The sequence below is a fragment of the Helianthus annuus genome, chromosome 9, assembly GCF_002127325.2.
Source record: "Helianthus annuus cultivar XRQ/B chromosome 9, HanXRQr2.0-SUNRISE, whole genome shotgun sequence".
NCBI lineage: Eukaryota > Viridiplantae > Streptophyta > Magnoliopsida > Asterales > Asteraceae > Helianthus > Helianthus annuus.
Genome location: NC_035441.2, coordinates 78441680 through 78461065, shown reverse-complemented (window position 1 = coordinate 78461065; position 19386 = coordinate 78441680). Strand labels below are relative to the sequence as shown.

The window sequence follows — 19386 nt, the reverse complement described above, 5'->3', positions numbered from 1 at the left end:
TTCTCAAGGACGTGCTCGTTGGATTTGGTTTCAACCCGAAGATGGTGGAGTGGATTATGATTTGTGTATCTACCCCATCTTACTCTCTATGTGTTAATGGGGAAATTCATGGTTATTTCAGGGGTAGACGTGGTTTGCGTCAAGGAGATCCACTGTCTCCGTATCTTTTCACGCTTGTCATGGAAATCCTAACTTGTATCCTTCAGCATGGTTCGAGGTTGGGCTCTTCGTTCAGGTTTCACAACAGGTGTGAAAAGCAGCGTATTATTAACCTCTGTTTTGCAGATGACCTGTTTCTTTTTGCTAGAGGCGATGTTCTTTCGGCTAGCTTCATCATGGAATCGCTCACAAAATTCACGAACATGTCTGGTTTGGTCCCGAGTATTCAAAAGAGCACTGCTTTTTTCTGTAATGTATCCGATCTTGTCAAAGAGGCCATTTTGAATGTTTTGCCGTTCGAGGAGGGATCCTTGCTGGTTAGATATCTAGGGGTCCCTCTAATTTCAACCAGACTCTTAGCTAAAGATTGTAATGTTTTGGTTGAAAGGATGGAGAAACGCATAGCTAATTGGAGAAACAAGCTTCTTTCGTTTGCAGGGAGATTACAGCTTATTATCTCTGTTCTGGCTGCTTTGCATGTGTATTGGTCCTCCGTTTTCATTCTACCTGCTAGCATCGTTAAAGATTTGGAGGCTAAAATGCGGAATTTTTTATGGTCTCAAGAAGCTTCCTTTCACAGAGGGAAAGCTAAAGTTTCTTGGAGCTCTATTTGTGTCCCAAAGTATGAAGGGGGGCTTGGTATTCGTAGAGTGGGGGATGTAAACAAGGCGCTTATGGCGTCTCATGTCTGGAGCATTCTAAATAAGAGGGATTCGTTATGGGTTGCTTGGATTTATTCATATAGATTAAAGCACCATAATTTCTGGACGTGTAGAGAAGGGTCGAATTGTACTTGGTCTTGGAGAAAGCTTCTTCAAATAAGACCGTTATTGAGAAGTCACATTTGGTCGAAGTTGGGGAATGGGAATGATACTTCAGCCTGGTACGACTTATGGAGTCACCTTGGGCCTCTCGCCAACATTATTTCGCCTCGTGTGATCACTAATGCAGGGTTTATGCTTAATGATAAAGTTGCGGATGTCTTTCTAGACACCTCTTGGGCGTGGCCGGAGGAGTGGAGGTCTCGGTTCCCTATGTTAGATCAGCTTGATAATATTCGTTTGGATCCGAATAGTTCTGACAGGTTATGTTGGAAGGAAGGTGATGTTACGCATGATTTTTCGTCCTCTATAGCTTGGCATTCGGTTCGGTCTAGGGAGCAAGAAATAGACTGGGTTAATATAGTGTGGTTTCCTCAATGTATTCCCAGACACGCGTTCTTAATGTGGCTTATCATGCGTCGGAAGCTTCTGACACAGGATATTATTCTCCAGTGGGATATATCTAGGAGGAAAAATATGAACATGATGTGCTGTCTGCTTTGTTACGAAAATGTTGATTCACATGAGCACCTTTTCTTTGAATGTAGTTTTTCAGCTAAAATTTGGCTCATGGTTCGAGAAAAGGCGGGTATGGCTAGAGTGGAGCCGAAGTGGAGCTCGATTATTGGCTGGTTAAAGGCTCGAGGACGATCGAAATCCGCAGATATATATGCTAGTAAACTCTTGGTTGGAGCGGCCGCTTATGTGATTTGGCAAGAGCGAAACGCGAGATTATTTAGAAATCAAACGAGACCTCCGGATACTATATGTGATACAATTCTGAAAACCATCCGATACAAACTTATGGGCGCTAAATTCAGGCAATGCATCAATGTTAATAGATTGCGAGACAAATGGGGGATTGCGGAGGAAACCGTGAACGACGATGGAGGCTAATCGGATCTAACGTGTTTTTTATTTTGATGTTTCTAGTTGTTAGACTAGTTGTTTGTTTGATGTCTTGGTTGGTTTTTTTGGTTTACTTGCATGGGGCATGTCTCATGTAAGAACTAGTGAGGACGTCTCCTCACTACTTGTTTTATTGGTTGTGAATATATAAAATCACCGGGGTAAACCCTTTACCCAAAAAAAAAAAAAAAAAAAAAAAAAGTTGCGGATCTTGTCAGTCACCGTAGCGAGTGGATATGGCCTAGCTCGTGGCTTCAGTTATATCCGGTTTTGATGAGCCTTGTGCCGCCTATTCTGAACCAAAATGTTCCGGATAGGTTGTTATGGAAGGATAGATATGCTAAACATAGGGAGTTCAGTACATATGAAGCTTGGGATAACGTTCGTTCGCGTGGGGAAGAGGTTCATTGGGCTGAGCTGGTGTGGTTCTCTCAGTGTATCCCGAGGCATTCGTTTCACATGTGGCTTGTTATAAAAAATAAGCTCAAAACTCAAGATCGGATGGGGATATGGGACGCAGGTAGTGCAACTAATTTAAACCTCATGTGTTGTCCGCTTTGCTGGAACGGTAAAGACTCTCGTGATCACTTATTTTTCCAATGCTTGTATGGGTTGCAAGTGTGGAATATGGTTAAAGATTTGGCGTACATGGAAACAGTTGATGCCAATTGGGATTCTATTATGAATTGGTTTTATCAAAATCCTTCGGGTAAGTCGTCAGAATTTTTAGTTGGTAAAATGGTTGTTGCGGCTTCAACTTATTTTATATGGCAAGAGAGGAACAATAGATTATTTTCTACAAAGCAGCGGGAGGCTACCTTGATTGCAAATATTATTCTCCATACGGTCCGCATGAAGTTGATGACGTTTAAGCCAGGGAGAGGATCCAAGAGTCCGTTATTGCTAGAGCGGTGGAAGTCCCAAGTCAAGACTATGAGCATTGATCCAGGCTAGAGTGGATTTGTAGTCTTTGTGTGTCTTCTTGTTGCCATTGTTTCGGCTTCTGGTTGTGTTTTGACGTGGTTGTTTTTGTTTGTTTGGTCGTGATTGCTTGTTGGTGTTTTTGGTTTTGCTAGTCTTGGTATGCCAAGGCTAGCCCTAGTGTGCCTCTCTGGCCCACTCGTGTAATTCTTTATTCTTTATATAAAATTCACCGGGGTAACCCTTTACCCAAAAAAAAAAAAAAAAAAAAAAAAAAAAAAAACTGCTCAGAACCCACCGACTCAACCTCCTGTGAAGAAAGCATATGTTGGTACCGCACCCCACTGTGCTCGATGTACTGGTCACCATGTTGCCCAACAGGCCTGTAAACAGTGTGCTACGTGTGGTAGACTTGGGCATTTGGCCAACATTTGTCGTTTTGGTCAAAATCAGGCCGCTCAGGTTCCAGCACAAGCTCAAGGGAATGCTGCGAGATTCCCACCCGGTTCGTGTTTTAATTGTGGAGAAATGGGTCATTTCCGCAACAATTGCCCGAGATTGGTAAACGCGAATGCGAATGCGAATGTCAATCCGAATGGTAACGCTATAGCGAATGTGAATCCCGCTCGTGGATGAGCATTCCATTTGAACGCAAATGAGGCGAGGGCAGACAACGAAGTTGTTAACGGTACGTTCCTTGTTAACAATCAACTTGCATCTGTTCGTTTCGATTCTGGTGCCGATAGGAGTTTTGTTTCGTTATCCTTTGAGCCTTTACTTGTGATACCTAGAACTAAACTGAGGAAGCCCTTATATGTCGAAGTTGCTACTGGTAAACCACTCGTACTCGATTCTGTTCTTCATGGTTGTCAATTGAACCTCGATCACCATCTTTTCCCTATCGACCTCATACCGATGCAACTTGGGAGTTTCGACAATATCATGGGGATGGATTGGTTAACCAAACATCATGCCGATGTTGTTTGTTTCGACAAGATCGTTCGTATTCCTCTTTCCTCTGGTGATGTTCTTGAGGTTCGTGGCGAGAAACCATCTGTTAGTTTGAAACTCATGTCATGTATGAAAGCTCAAAGCTATCTACGAAAAGGATATGTTGCTTTTCTGGCACATGTCACCGAGGAGAAAAGCAAGAACAAGAGTATTCAGGATATTCCGATTGTTCGGGATTATCCAGAGGTGTTTCCTGATGAACTGCCTGGTTTGCCTCCAGTACGTCAAGTCGAGTTTCATATAGATCTTGTACCCAATGCTAACCCGATTGCGAAAGCACCTTATCGTCTTGCACCTTCCGAGATGCAAGAGTTATCGAAACAGCTTCAAGAGTTATCTGATAAAGGATTCATCCGACCGAGTTATTCACCTTGGGGAGCACCTGTCCTCTTTGTGAAAAAGAAAGATGGATCTTTTCGAATGTGTATCGATTATCGTGAGCTTAATAAGCTTACCATCAAGAATCGATATCCCCTACCTCGAATCGATGATCTCTTTGATCAACTACAAGGTGCTACCTGTTTTTCCAAGATCGATCTGCGTTCTGGGTATCATCAGCTTCGTGTATTCGAAGAAGATATTCCCAAAACTGCTTTCCGCACGAGATATGGACACTATGAGTTCACTGTCATGCCTTTTGGTCTGACGAATGCTCCAGCCATTTTCATGGACTTAATGAATAGGGTCTATAAACCTTATTTAGACAAGTTCATCATTGTGTTCATCGACGATATTCTTATTTATTCGAAGTCTCGAGCCGAGCCGATCACGAGCAACACCTTCGCTTGACTTTGGAACTCCTGAAGAAGGAACAACTTTTTGCTAAGTTCTCCAAGTGTGAATTTTGGCTTAAAGAAGTTCAGTTTTTGGGACATATAGTCAACGAGCAGGGTATTCTTGTAGATCCATCCAAAATTGTTGCAATTAAGGATTGGAATACACCTACGACACCCACAGAAGTTCGTTCTTTTCTCGGACTTGCTGGGTATTATCGTCGTTTCATTGCAAATTTCTCAAAGATTGCGGTTCCACTCACTGCTTTGACTCAGAAGAATAAGCCTTTTGAGTGGGGACCCAAGCAAGAAGAAGCGTTCCAAACGCTGAAGCAGAAGCTTTGTGATGCTCCTGTTCTATCTTTGCCCGAAGGAAGCGATGATTTCGTTGTCTACTGCGATGCCTCCAACTTAGGCCTTGGTTGTGTTCTCATGCAACGAGGCAAAGTTATAGCATACGCATCTAGACAATTGAAAGTTCACGAGAAGAACTACACGACTCATGATCTTGAGTTAGGCGCTGTAGTCTTTGCTCTCAAAATCTGGAGACACTATCTTTATGGCACGAAGTGTGTGGTTTTCACAGACCACAAAAGTCTCCAGCATATTCTTATTCAGAAGGAGTTGAACATGAGGCAACGACGTTGGGTTGAACTCTTGAGTGACTACGATTGCGAGATTCGCTACCATCCTGGTAAGGCGAATGTCGTAGCCGATGCGCTAAGTCGAAAAGAGCGAGTCAAGCTTCATTCAGTTCAAACTCTATCTGATCTTCAAACTCATATTCTTCAAGCTCAGCAATTTTGTGTTTCACAAAATATGATAAGTGAGGAGTTGCCACGTCAGCTTGAGCTTAAACTCGAAGCAAAAGACGATGGTTTGCTTTATTTCAAGGATCGTTTGTGGGTTCCGAAACAAGACGATCTTCGCACTTTAGTGATGGACGAATCTCATAAGTCTCGATATTCTATCCATCCTGGTGCTGATAAAATGTACAAGGATCTTCGTACTAAGTTTTGTTGGCCTGGTATGAAGAAAGATGTTGCCTTGTATGTATCGAAATACCTAACTTGTCTCAAAGTCAAGGCTGAACATCAACGACCTTCTGGTTTGCTTGTACAACCAGAGATACCGGTTTGGAAGTGGGAGAACATTGCTATGGATCTCATCACTAAATTACCGCGTACATCTAAAGGTCACGATGCTATTTGGGTTGTCATCGATCGATTAACGAAGTCAGCTCATTTTCTTGCGATTCGCGAGGATCTATCTGCTGATAAACTTGCAAAGATTTATGTTGATGAGATTGTATCACGACATGGTGTTCCTTTGGATATCATTTCCGATCGTGATGCTCGATTTTCATCTCATTTTTGGAGAACCATGCAATCTGCTATGGGAACCCAACTAAATCTAAGCACTGCTTATCATCCCCAAACAGATGGACAATCCGAGAGGACGATTCAAACTTAGGAGGATATGCTTAGAGCATGCGTGATAGACTTTGGTGGTAATCGGGACTCTCATCTGCCAATGATCGAGTTCTCTTACAATAATAGTTATCATGCTAGCATCAATATGGCACCATTCGAAGCTCTTTACGGTCGAAAATGTCGTTCACCAGTCTGTTGGAACGAGACCGATGAAGCTCAGCTTACTGGACCTGAACTCGTTCTGGAAACAACAGACAAAATCAAGAAAATTCGGGATAATCTTGTGACAACTAGAAGCCGTCAAAAGAGTTATGCGGATATGCGACGCAAGCCCCTAGAATTTCAAGTCGGAGACCATGTCCTACTCAAGGTGTCACCTTGGAAGGGAGTGGTGAGATTTGGAAGGAAAGGAAAACTTGCACCACGATATGTTGGACCATTTAAGATTGTTGAAAGAGTTGGAAAGGTTGCCTATCGATTAGAGTTACCTCCGGAGCTTGATAATATTCATCGGACTTTTCACGTGTCCAATTTGCGAAAGTGTTTAGCTGACGCTGATCTTCACATTCCTCTCGACGAGATCCAAATCGATGAAATGATGCACTTTATCGAGAAACCTGTGGAGATAGTGGACCGTACATTCAAACAGTTGAAGAACAAACAGATTAAATTAGTTAAAGTTCGTTGGGAGTCCAAACGTGGCCCAGAGTTTACTTGGGAACGTGAGGACCAAATGAAGGAGAAATATCCGCAATTGTTCTCACAAGTTTCCTCTAGTTAAAATTTCAGGACGAAATTTCCTAAAGTAGGGGAGACTGTGACAACTGTGCTCTTTACTTGATGAACAATGCAAAACAATGTTAATTATCAATAATACAATGTTTTTTGGTGTTATTATGTGTGTATTTGTGTTTGGTGATTTTACAATTCGATTCGATTCGATTTCAAGCTCTAAATCGCTTTCTGGAAGGTTATACGCAAACTGGTGCGTAAATGCAATCAGTTTATGTCACACCCCGACCACGTAAAACAACAAAACATGGCGGAAACGTCGGGGAGTGTTGTAACAGAATCATTGTTTCACAACCATGGATTAAACAAATTTCGTTTTATTGAATTTAATGAGTTACAATGTCTTAACAATAATGAAACACAACAAAATTAACTAGTCTTGCATCTTTTAATGTCACTAAAGCCTCGTCCAATCCTATGTGAGCATGCATCAATATCATCATCAAACATCATTAACTATTGTACCTGAAACACATGTGAAAATACATCAGCATAAAAATGCCGGCGAGCACATAGGTTTTATGAAAAATAGGATTCATGACCTAGGTTTGAGAAAATGTTTAACAAAAACTTGTCATGAATCCAGTTTAAGTGTTTGCTTTTATAAGACGTTTGAAAATCGATGATAGATAGGTATAGTTAAAAAGAATGATGTAAGGTTAACTGAATAACCAAGTAAAAAGGAGTTTGTATAAAACAAACTGTTTTGTAAAACAATGTCTTGTGAAAAATATGTTATTTGTGTAAAAATGTATAAGTCCAAATGAATGATTTAAATAACGCTACGCCATGTAATATAATACAAGCACTTATATATAGGAAGTACCAGCGGCGTATCCACCATGCTTGTATCACATTACACACGTCTCGTTACTCAAATCACTTACCCACATAAACCACCAATGTAAATTGCCCATGTCTAAACCGTTGTCAAATGTCAATCAAGTAATGTGTAAACAAAATGTGATGTATTGCAAGTGAAATATGTAATCACCAAACCATAGGTAAGAATGCACAAACAATGTACTAAGTATGCGACGGATGGTCATACATAGCATGATACAAAGCATAAAATGTCTTGTAAAACGATGTACTAAATATGCACACAATGGGCATACATAGCATGTGATGTAAAATGTACTAAGTATGATGAACATACATAGCATGAAATGTCATGTAAAATGATGTGCTAAGTATGCTAAGTAAACATACATAGTAAAAACACAATGAAATCATGTACTAATAGTGTACTAATGAACATAGCAAGTATATGATATAAAAGCATGAAATCATGAAAGTAACAAGTAGGCACATGTGTTTCACCCCAAAATATTTGGAAAACAGTAAAAGAGGGGTCTATGTACTCACATGAGATTGCTTAGAAGTCCTAGGATAACCACCAAGCAATGCTAGTAGATCACGGAATTAAACGGCACCTATATAGGTGTCTACATTAATAAACGGACCTATCGGAGGATCGGGTAGTACAAGGGTTCGTAAACCAAATAAGTATGGGAACTTATGTAATATGGTTTAACAAAGCCTACATACTAAAACGAAACCTATCCTAAGTGTTTTTGACCCATTACGACCCGTTTAGGTAGCTTACGCCACTTTAACGCGTCGTTTGCGTAAAACGCGTTTGGAATGCCTAACTAGTCCTATGACAAGCAAGATATGCCTTAACATGTTTAATATTGTTGTTAAATCAGTTTAGATGTCAAAAATTTCGTTACATAGACTTAAAATGAATTTATGCGTAAAAAGGGCATTTTGGTAATTTACCTAAGGCATATAAACTACCTATCATATAACTAACTAAACGTCGTGACCATAAGGTATAACCTCGGAAGGTTATTCCCTATACAACTATGGTCACCTAATGTGTTTGGTCGGATCCTAAAGATCGACCAATGGGTCGGGTTCGTAAGCATAAGCGATTGATTAGATCGCTTACCTTTACGACCCTAAACAAGCACAAATCTAAAAGCGACGAGCTAAACATGCTAGAACATGTTTAGTAAAGTTAGAAAACAGGTTTGGTATTAAAACAAACGGTTTTAATATCCTAAAGTAGTTTGGTTACAAAATACGCGAGAAAACGCATTTTGGCCGAAACTACGACTCGTCACTGAGCCTAGATAACGTGGTAATCAGTAGGTATAATTACTAGGGACTATAACCATCGTGATTACGCTCAAGTTATGAAGTTCAAACGAACTTCGCATTGACCATAAACTGGTTAATGCAGAAAGTCAAACGCAGTTTGACTTTAACGCTAAAACGAATGAAAAACGCGAAAGAATACTTACAGAAGGTCCCCGCAAGATTCGAACCCGATTCACTCTCAGGTAGGAAGCATATACTTCCATTTAGAGAGTTTAGAATCAGATTCAAATGTGAGGAAGAATGAAATGGGTGAGGGGTATTTATAGATTTCCTTGAACCGTTAAGATCGTTCGTCGAAAAACGTGATTTGATCTAGACCTTACATGTGGGCACATAGTTTTTCAAAAAGCATGGGAGCCCCTAATGTGGACTATGTTCATTGAATACCATCCCATGGTTTTGCAAAACCATGGGTGAAAACCATTAACACTTCAAAATGGACTAGGTTCTTTGAATCTGCCAGAAATTTCAAAAATGGTCCCTACACTTGTAAAACTTGATTTTTTTGGCACTTTTAAACCCCTTTAACCTCATTTCAAGGCTCTAAAATGATATTAAAGTATAGGGAACTTAAAATATGCTCAAAGACATCACGGATGTCGGTTCGTTTGATCGTACGGTTGCGTTATTCGCTTAATTACGACGGGAGTCGTAACGAACGCAAAAACGATCCAAATTAAGCGACGAATGGAATTTATCATACCAAACACTAAAATAAAATATTTTAATGCTTACATAAATTTTTGGAAGTCCGGAAGTATTCAGAACGTAAAATATGCGCGAAAATGCAAACTTATGCACTTTTTGACGCTTTTAGTCCTAGAATGAGCATAAAGTTTATTTTAGCACACCGAACACCTCAAAGCCTCTTTCTAAGCTATGTAAAGGATATTTAGGGTGTGTTTAACTTATGGCCATGTTCCGGAATGTTCATTACAGTTCAAATTGACATACTTTCACAGTTTGTCGAATTTAGTCCCTGTAAGCGAATAAACTTGATTTCGGCATACCAAACCATCCAAAACTTATTTCTAAGTTATGTAAGGGTTATTTAAGGTATGTTAAGCCTATTTCACTATTCCGGAGTGTTTGTTGCATTAAACTGGTTATATTTACGCATCAGATCGCGTATAACCTTCCAGAAAGCGATTTAAGGCCCGAAATCGAACAAGAATCAATATGTGCAAACGATACACATATTTATACAAATCCCAAGTATGAAATACAATATTTCATTGGTTTGGCATTTGTTTGATGGTCATGGCGACACAGGTGTCACAGTCTCCCCTACTTTAGGAAATTTCGTCCCGAAATTTATTCGTAGGAGTCTGTCCGTGACTTTGTGTCAAATAACCACCAGAGATATGCAAGGGATAATCCTATCATTTCCTTAACGGACATTCTTTAGAAACGAAAATGAATGGACGGAGTCATTTTCAATAGATGCTTCCTCAGAAACAGAAATGAAAGGATAATCAAACGGATATTCATTTCCTTCAACGGATATTCTTCAGAAACGAAAATGAACAAACGGAGTCATTTCCAACGGTTGCTTCCTCAGAAACGGAAATGAAGGATTAAACAAACGGATATCCATTTCCTTCAATGGATATTCTTCAGAAACGAAAATGAACAAACGGAGTCATTTCCAACGGTTGCTTCCTCAGAAACGGAAATGAAAGGATAATCAAACGGATATTCATTTCCATCAACGGAAAATCTTCAGAAACGAAAATGAACAAACGGAGTCATTTCCAACGGTTGCTTCTTCAGAAATGGAAATGAAGGATTAAACAAACGGATATTCATTTCCATCAACGGATATTCTTTCAGAAGTGAAAAATGAATAGCTAGTTCATTTTTCTTCAACGGGTGCTTCATCAGGATTGGAAATGAACAGGGTTTACTCTAGACGTATGACAAAACTCGCTGTGGTTTCTGTGCACTAAATTCCATAATTATGTACGCGTCCATAATTACGTAATTCCTTGCACAGTCCGCACAGTACATATCATAATGTGTAGGGGAAGAAAAATCAAACCTGTAATGAGTGTGGCTAGACTACCATAGGGTCCTTTTTAATTAGATCGACAAATGATCACTTTAATTTGACCACCAAGGAGTCTTTTCAGCTATATCATTACATGATATTCCTAACCAGATTTTTGGATCAATATGTTTAACTAGACCACTCAAGGGGTCTAATTATGGAATAGTACTTTATAATCCAAGGGACTTAACTACAACGTAGAAGCCCATTAAGGATTTAAGGTAGTATCTTTGGGTATCCTACTATGCATTTCCTTATATGAAGATATGGAAGATTCTACGAGATGGATAACAAAAATTTGGATCACACAAAAACATACATAAGCACATAATCACATAATTGTTTAACTCAGTTATTAATTTGTTATCTTTGGACGCGGATACTTAAAGTACACCAGGAATCCAATCCGTGGATTTCATTTGGCACTTTAATCATTTTCAAGAATCTATCTATGAAGATAGAAAAAATCTTAATAGGAATTCGGCTTTGTCCTTATTGGATTGTAATGTACGTATTGAATCATACAGAGATTTTAATTAAGGACTCCGATGAATGTTACACACCCACAAGGATCTAATTATGAGGATAGAAAGATCCTATATGGATTTTGGAGTTTGTGCAACGAGAGGTGTTCCGACACCCTGCACTAGGCGTGCTTACGTCGATACACAAGGTAGAAAGTTCATGAGGTTGAGGCGCTAGATATGCCAAGGCGACATATGAAGCAGAAATTGAAGGTTAAGCAGCAGCAAGATTGTAACAGCTTTGCTTTGGATTGCAAAGCGGCACATGTTAACCAAATGTCCCCATCGTCCACTGTGGGTACACTTAAAACAGGGTATTTGATTCGGATGATGACGGTGGCATTGATTGCACCAAGGAGCAGTTCCCTTATACAGCTTCATCCCTGAGGCGAGTCATGGTGGTAGCTAAATCAACGGTCCTCTTGAGTACGACGCCTATTCGCTGGGTAATTGCAGCACCAGGTTTAGACATTTGAGTATTGTTGCGATGAAGAGGCATCTTGAAGACAATGGAAGGCATTGGAGGAAACAAGCAAAAGATAGTCAAAAGAGAATGACAACGCATGAAGATTGTGACCATTTGTTTGTTACCAAAGGCAAACAAATGAGATAGTGACTAATGTATCGCGAAGACATGCTCGCCTATAAGTGGACACTCACCCCAAGAGTTCCCAGGTAAGAGTGACTGGTCCGATACTGCGGATTTGTACGAACACTCTAGCCTTAGACAGAAAACTCAGGGTACAGGCACCCACTCTTCCAGTTTGCACGTGTTCACATTATTTAGACCCAAACTTTGACGAAATTTTGAAAACTTAAAGGGTTCGAAACCTTATAACAAAGGATTCAAAACCTAGTAATCAATCATCCTAGAACAGATGATTAGTTTTCAAAGCAGATCAAATTTATGTTCTTGTTGTGGTTGTCACCTAAGGATAGGTGACAGTATTGTTTTATGACTAAACGCAAGTAAACTTGCGTTAGGGTCCTAGGAAGGTTATAGTCTAGGTCAAAGCATTACTAATAACCTAATTCTCTATAACCATTGGCTCTGATACCAACTTTTCTGTCACACCCCGACCACGTAAAACAACAAAACGTGGCGGAAACGTCGGGGAGTGTTGTAACAGAATCATTGTTTCACAACCATGGATTAAACAAATTTCGTTTTATTGAATTTAATGAGTTACAATGTCTTAACAATAATGAAACATAACAAAATTAACTAGTCTTGCATTTTTAATGTCACTGAGGCCTCGTCCAATCCTATGTGAGCATGCATCAATATCATCATCAAACATCATTAACTATTGTACCTGAAACACATGTGAAAATACATCAGCATAAAAATGCCGGCGAGTACATAGGTTTTATGAAAAATAGGATTCATGACCTAGGTTTGAGAAAATGTTTAACAAAAACTTGTCATGAATCCAGTTTAAGTGTTTGCTTTTATAAGACGTTTGAAAATCGATGATAGATAGGTATAGTTAAAAAGAATGATGTAAGGTTAACTGAATAACCAAGTAAAAAGGAGTTTGTATAAAACAAACTGTTTTGTAAAACAATGTCTTGTGAAAAATATGTTATTTGTGTAAAAATGTATAAGTCCAAATGAATGATTTAAATAACGCTACGCCATGTAATATAATACAAGCACTTATATATAGGAAGTACCAGCGGCGTATCCACCATGCTTGTATCACATTACACACGTCTCGTTACTCAAATCACTTACCCACATAAACCACCAATGTAAATTGCCCATGTCTAAACCGTTGTCAAATGTCAATCAAGTAATGTGTAAACAAAATGTGATGTATTGCAAGTGAAATATGTAATCACCAAACCATAGGTAAGAATGCACAAACAATGTACTAAGTATGCGACAGATGGTCATACATAGCATGATACAAAGCATAAAATGTCTTGTAAAACGATGTACTAAATATGCACACAATGGGCATACATAGCATGTGATGTAAAATGTACTAAGTATGATGAACATACATAGCATGAAATGTCATGTAAAACGATGTACTAAGTATGCTAAGTAAACATACATAGTAAAAACACAATGAAATCATGTACTAATAGTGTACTAATGAACATAGCAAGTATATGATATAAAAGCATGAAATCATGAAAGTAACAAGTAGGCACATGTGTTTCACCCCAAAATGTTTTGAATCGGATTCAAATGTGAGGAAGAATGAAATGGGTGAGGGGTATTTATAGATTTCCTTGAACCGTTAAGATCGTTCGTCGAAAAACGTGATTTGATCTAGACCTTACATGTGGGCACATGGTTTTTCAAAAACCATGGGAGCCACTAATGTGGACTATGTTCATTGAAAACCATCCCATGGTTTTGCAAAACCATGGGTGAAAACCATTAACACTTCAAAATGGACTAGGTTCATTGAATCTGCCAGAAATTTAAAAAATGGTCCCTACACTTGTAAAACTTGATTTTTTTTGGCACTTTTAAACCCCTTTAACCTCATTTCAAGGCTCTAAAATGATATTAAAGTATAGAGAACTTAAAATATGCTCAAAGACATCACGGATGTCGGTTCGTTTGGTCGTACGGTTGCGTTATTCGCTTAATTACGACGGGAGTCGTAACGAACGCAAAAACGATCCAAATTAAGCGACGAATGGAATTTATCATACCAAACACTAAAATAAAATATTTTAATGCTTACATTAATTTTTGGAAGTCCGGAAGTATTCAGAACGTAAAATATGCGCGAAAATGCAAACTTATACACTTTTTGACGCTTTTAGTCCCTGAATGAGCATAAAGTTTATTTTAGCACACCGAACACCTCAAAGCCTATTTCTAAGCTATGTAAAGGATATTTAGGGTGTGTTTAACTTATGGCCATGTTCCGGAATGTTCATTACAGTTCAAATTGACATACTTTCGCAGTTTGTCGAATTTAGTCCCTGTATGCGAATAAACTTGATTTCGGCATACCAAACCATCCAAAACTTATTTCTAAGTTATGTAAGGGTTATTTAAGGTATGTTAAGCCTATTTCACTATTCCGGAGTGTTTGTTGCATTAAACTGGTTATATTTACGCATCAGATCGCGTATAACCTTCCAGAAAGCGATTTAAGGCCCGAAATCGAACAAGAATCAATATGTGCAAACGATACACATATTTATACAAATCCCAAGTATGAAATACAATATTTCATTGGTTTGGCATTTGTTTGATGGTCATGGCGACATAGGTGTCACAGTTTAATACGACAAAGACTCCGAGATAGTGAAATAGGCTTAACATACCCTAAATAACCTTCACATAACTTAGAAATAAGTTTTGGTTGGTTTGGTGTGTTGAAAACAAGTTTGTTCGATCGTAGGGACTATTTATGTCAAACTACGAAACTATACCGATTCGTGTGATGTCGAATAGTCCGGAACTTTATCATAAGCTAAACATACCATAAATAACCTAAACATAGCTTAGAAATAAGCTTTAAAGGGTTCGGTGTGCGAAAACATGCTTAATTGATCTTACAGGGACTAAAAGTGTCAAAAACGACGTAAGTTTGCTTTTTCGCGCATATCTTACGTTCTGACCACATCTGGACATCCAAAATTTTTGTACACACTAAAATATTTTTATTTTAGTGATCGGCATACCAAAATTCCATTCGTCGCTTAATTTGGATCGTTTTTGCGTTCGTTACGACTTCAGTCGTAATTAACCGAACAACGCGATCGTACGACCAAACAAACCGACATCCGAGATGTTTTTGAGCATGTTTTAAGTTCCCAATACTTTAACGTCATTTTAGAGCCTTGAAATGAGGTTAACGGGGCTTAAACGTGTCAAAAATGAGCCGAAATGCAAGTTTCCAAGCTGCAGGGACGAAACTGTCAATCTGTCAAACATGGCCAGGCGGTCCGCGTAAACCCAAGTCTTATTCTTACGCGGGGCGCGTGAGCCTATCAGACAGAAACATTGAATCTGGTCATTTTGCTCGTTTTTGCTTGTTTTGATCTCTGGTTTTCAATGCTATGGACTGGTTTGTGTGTTCTCCAAGTCCCCCAATCCTTCCTTGACACTTGTATGGCTTGGATCATGCCCTCCTTTCCAAGAAACGATCCTAATGGTTTTACGAAAACTATATAAAGCCATGTCCCCATTCCATTTTCTGCACATTTGGTCTGAGATTTCTCTAAGTGGTTGTGAATATTCACTTCCTACCTGAGAATACTTAGAACCAAATCTATTTGGACCCTTTGTAAGTCCTCTTTCATTCTTTTATTGCTTTCCTAGCTCGAAAGTCAAACTCTGTTTGACTTTCAGCTTTGACCACGAGATGGTCAACGAGAAGTTCGTTTGAACTTCGCAACGTAAGCGTAATCACGTTGGTTATAGTCCTTAGTGACTATACCCACTGATTACCACGTTGACTAGGTGTAGTGACGAGTCGTAGTTTCGGTCAAAATGCGCATTTAAGCGTATTTTGCAACCAAACTACTCTAGGTATCAAAACACTTTGTTTTGATATCAAAACCTGTTTTCTAACTTAGTTAAGCATGTTTTAACATGCTTAGCTTGTCACTTTTAGTTTAGTGCTTGTTTAGAGTCGTAAGTCAAGCGGTCTAAACCACCGCTTAGACTTTCGAACTCGACCCATTTGGTCGATCTTTAGGATCCGACCAAGCATGGTTAGTGACCATAGTTGCATAGGGAATAACCTTTCGAGGTTATACCTTATGGTCACCGAGTTTAAGTAGTTGTATGATAGGTGGTTTATATGCCTTAGGTAAATTACCAAAATGCCCTTTTCATGCATAATTGGACCTTAAGCATATGTAACCTAACGTTTGTCACCTAAACTGATTATGCAACTTATTTAAACATGTTTAGGCATATACTACTTGTCATAGGACTAGTTAGACGTCTCGAACGCGCGTTTGCGCGCACGACGCGTTAACGTAGCGTAAGCTACCTTAATGGGTCGCGATGGGTCGAAAGCACTTAGGTTAGGTTCTGATTTAGAATGTAGGCTTTGTTAAACCATATCACATGAGTTCCTACACTCATTTGGTTTACAAGACCTCATTCTTTCCGATCTTCCGATTTAGGCGTCTATTGTTTGATAAGTGATTCGATTATTAGGTGCTGCTTGAGTTTCCTTGGTTTGATTGAGCTTGTTGAGTTCTTTAGATTGAGGATACCTTGCACTTCAATGTGAGTACATAGTTCCCCTATTTTACTGTTTTCAATTGTTTTGGGGTGATTCATATGTACAAAACGAATTTCAAGGTTTAAACGATGATTTCAAAAACGATTAAGATGGTTTATACTAAACTAATAACGATTTCAATAAGGTGAACAAGACTTGTTGGTTGTAATTACATAACGAATGACATTCATTAGCTCTGATCAAGTCGACCAGTATTAGGTTATGGTACCATAGGATCTGACAAATCCCGTTATCAGACTACACCCATGGTTATGTGTGGGGGTTATGTAGGTAACGACCGAATCTGTGATTATTAACTTACCCTTTGGTGGTTTGTTAATACGAGAAACGAGGTAGACGAGTCACGAAGGTTTGAATGTTATTAGCGAGACGATCAAAAGTAGTTTCACTATTAAAACGAATACGATTTTGGGACGAGTTAAACGATTTGAAACGAGATACACGATTTGAGACGAGTTAAACGAATTAAACGATTGGTTTTGGGTAGTGATTAGATAATGGGACGAGTGTAGTATGATAGAATCATGGTAGATACGCCGCTGGTACATCTTATATATAAGTGCTTCTATCATATTACATTGCGTGTCATTATTTAGTTCACTTGGGAAACGATTTGAAACGATATAAACCATACGAGTTTTATTAACGAGTTTTACGAGATGTTTACAAGTTGTTATACTATTACAAATGTTTTTGGGTTAAGAGTCATGTCTACGAGATTTTATAAACTATAACCATCTTGATTTGAGTTGGTTAACTATGTTGCAATACACTTCTTAAAACGAGGTTTGTATTTTGACTCTTGTAGTCTAACGAGGTACTGCAACATATAAACGAGCCATGAATCCGATACTCCCATAGAACCTATGTACTCACCAGCATTTCTTTGCTGACTCTATTTTTTTTACATATGTTTCACGTGGTATTGCTTGATGTTGTCTGCTAGTAAGTTGTGTCACATAGGACAGGACGAGGCCTTAGTGACTTAAAAACAGTTAAAACAATATGTAGTTTGTTTGTTTTGATTTAAAGATAATGTACATTACTTAATAATTCAATAAAACGAAACATTTGGTTACCATGGTTGTGGAACAATAATTCTGTTGCAACACTCCCCGACGTTTCGGCCACGGTTTGTTGTTTTAACGTGGTCGGGGTGTGACAGAACAACCTGGCAGAGTGTCCTGAGATAACAAGGCAAAAGTGAGAACGCCCAGTGACGAGAGTGGCGACATACGAGGTTCTAACCTCGACCAACGAGAGCGTAGCTGCTCGACCTCAGACATAGGGATTCTCGGACCGAAACAATGGGATTCGCTCAACCGAAGGGAACGATGCGTAGCGCCATAGGGAGAACCTAGCGTAGGAGAGCCAGTCGCGACCAAGTAGATAGCTCTACGCCTCTGCCGAACGAACGAAGAGCTACCTAAGTACGGTTAAATAAAGTGAAAATGATAGGTAAACAAAATATAGAACAAACGCGACAGAAAGCGTCAGAGCTTCGAAAGCCTGAAATTGAGTGTCCTTGAATTGAGCCTGTCGTATCCTTTCCAATCCAAGACGGTAATGCGGTAACAGAACTACGGCAACTCCGGAACGCATCATGCGGTTTGTTTCAAGGCATGGGTTATCGTCTAGGAGAACTCATGCGACTATTGGCGTTGGGGAAGCCATGCATTAGGTGAACCAACCGCACATTGCAAGCGAAGGAGTGAAAGCTACTCAACTGTAATGTAAGGGGGGGACCTACAACGAGTTGCGGTTGCTTCGCAAGCAATACTCGACGGTATAGCGCATGCGTCTCATCGTCTTGGGAGCACTCGTAGTTGTTTGAGTCGTTGCGTTAGGGCAATACAACTACGAGAACCAGTCGTCCTAACGCTACTGTCAAACCTACTGTAGATTTCATTATTACCACTCGTCGGGTAATTGTTCCATAATGTCACACCCCCAAATTCCACATCCGGAGTAACATCCGCTTGAGGGCGTGACTGACCAGGATCCAGCCACCAATTATACTAAGCATTGGTTAATAGTAAAGTAATTGCTATCTAAAGTAGTTAGCAACATCGTAGTTTAAGTTCGATAGTAAGTTTAAACAAAACAGCGGAAGCATAAACCAAATAGTTTTAAAAGATGGTTCAAGATAAATAAAACCCAACACACGGGTTTTGACGAACACTACACATCCCCAAGCAGCAGCTCCTCAGTCACTGGTTACCTGCAAAGCATGCAGTAAGGTGTCAACAATAATGCTGAGTGAGTTCACTAGTTGTCCAGTTTTAATTACCAAAAACTTGTTTCACCAGTTAATTTACTCGTTTATACATGCCATGGGGAGCTACCCCAAAAGTTAGCGACTAAACTGTTTTTCCAATACCGAACACTAGGTAACCGTTTGCGTTTCCGCAGGATGCCCCGATGTCAATGTTCTATCATCATTGACGGATGCCTGAGTACATTAGTTCACGACCGATCCCAAACCATGGCACGGTGTGAGGTTGGTAAAACCTAAATAGCGCTATCAACTAATAACCCGTTCGCCTGGCCCCGGCGACTAATCGGTATTATGTAGTAGGGACTTGAG

General features: G+C 39.5%; 1 protein-coding gene across 1 annotated transcript; it reads left to right on the top strand.

Annotated features, from left to right (window-relative positions):
- The first annotated feature begins 2162 nt into the window (after positions 1-2162).
- Positions 2163-2843, top strand: LOC110886837. Its single transcript, XM_022134690.1, has one exon. The coding sequence runs from the start codon at positions 2163-2165 to the stop codon at positions 2841-2843; it is 681 nt and encodes a 226-aa protein (XP_021990382.1).
- The last annotated feature ends 16543 nt before the right edge of the window (positions 2844-19386 follow it).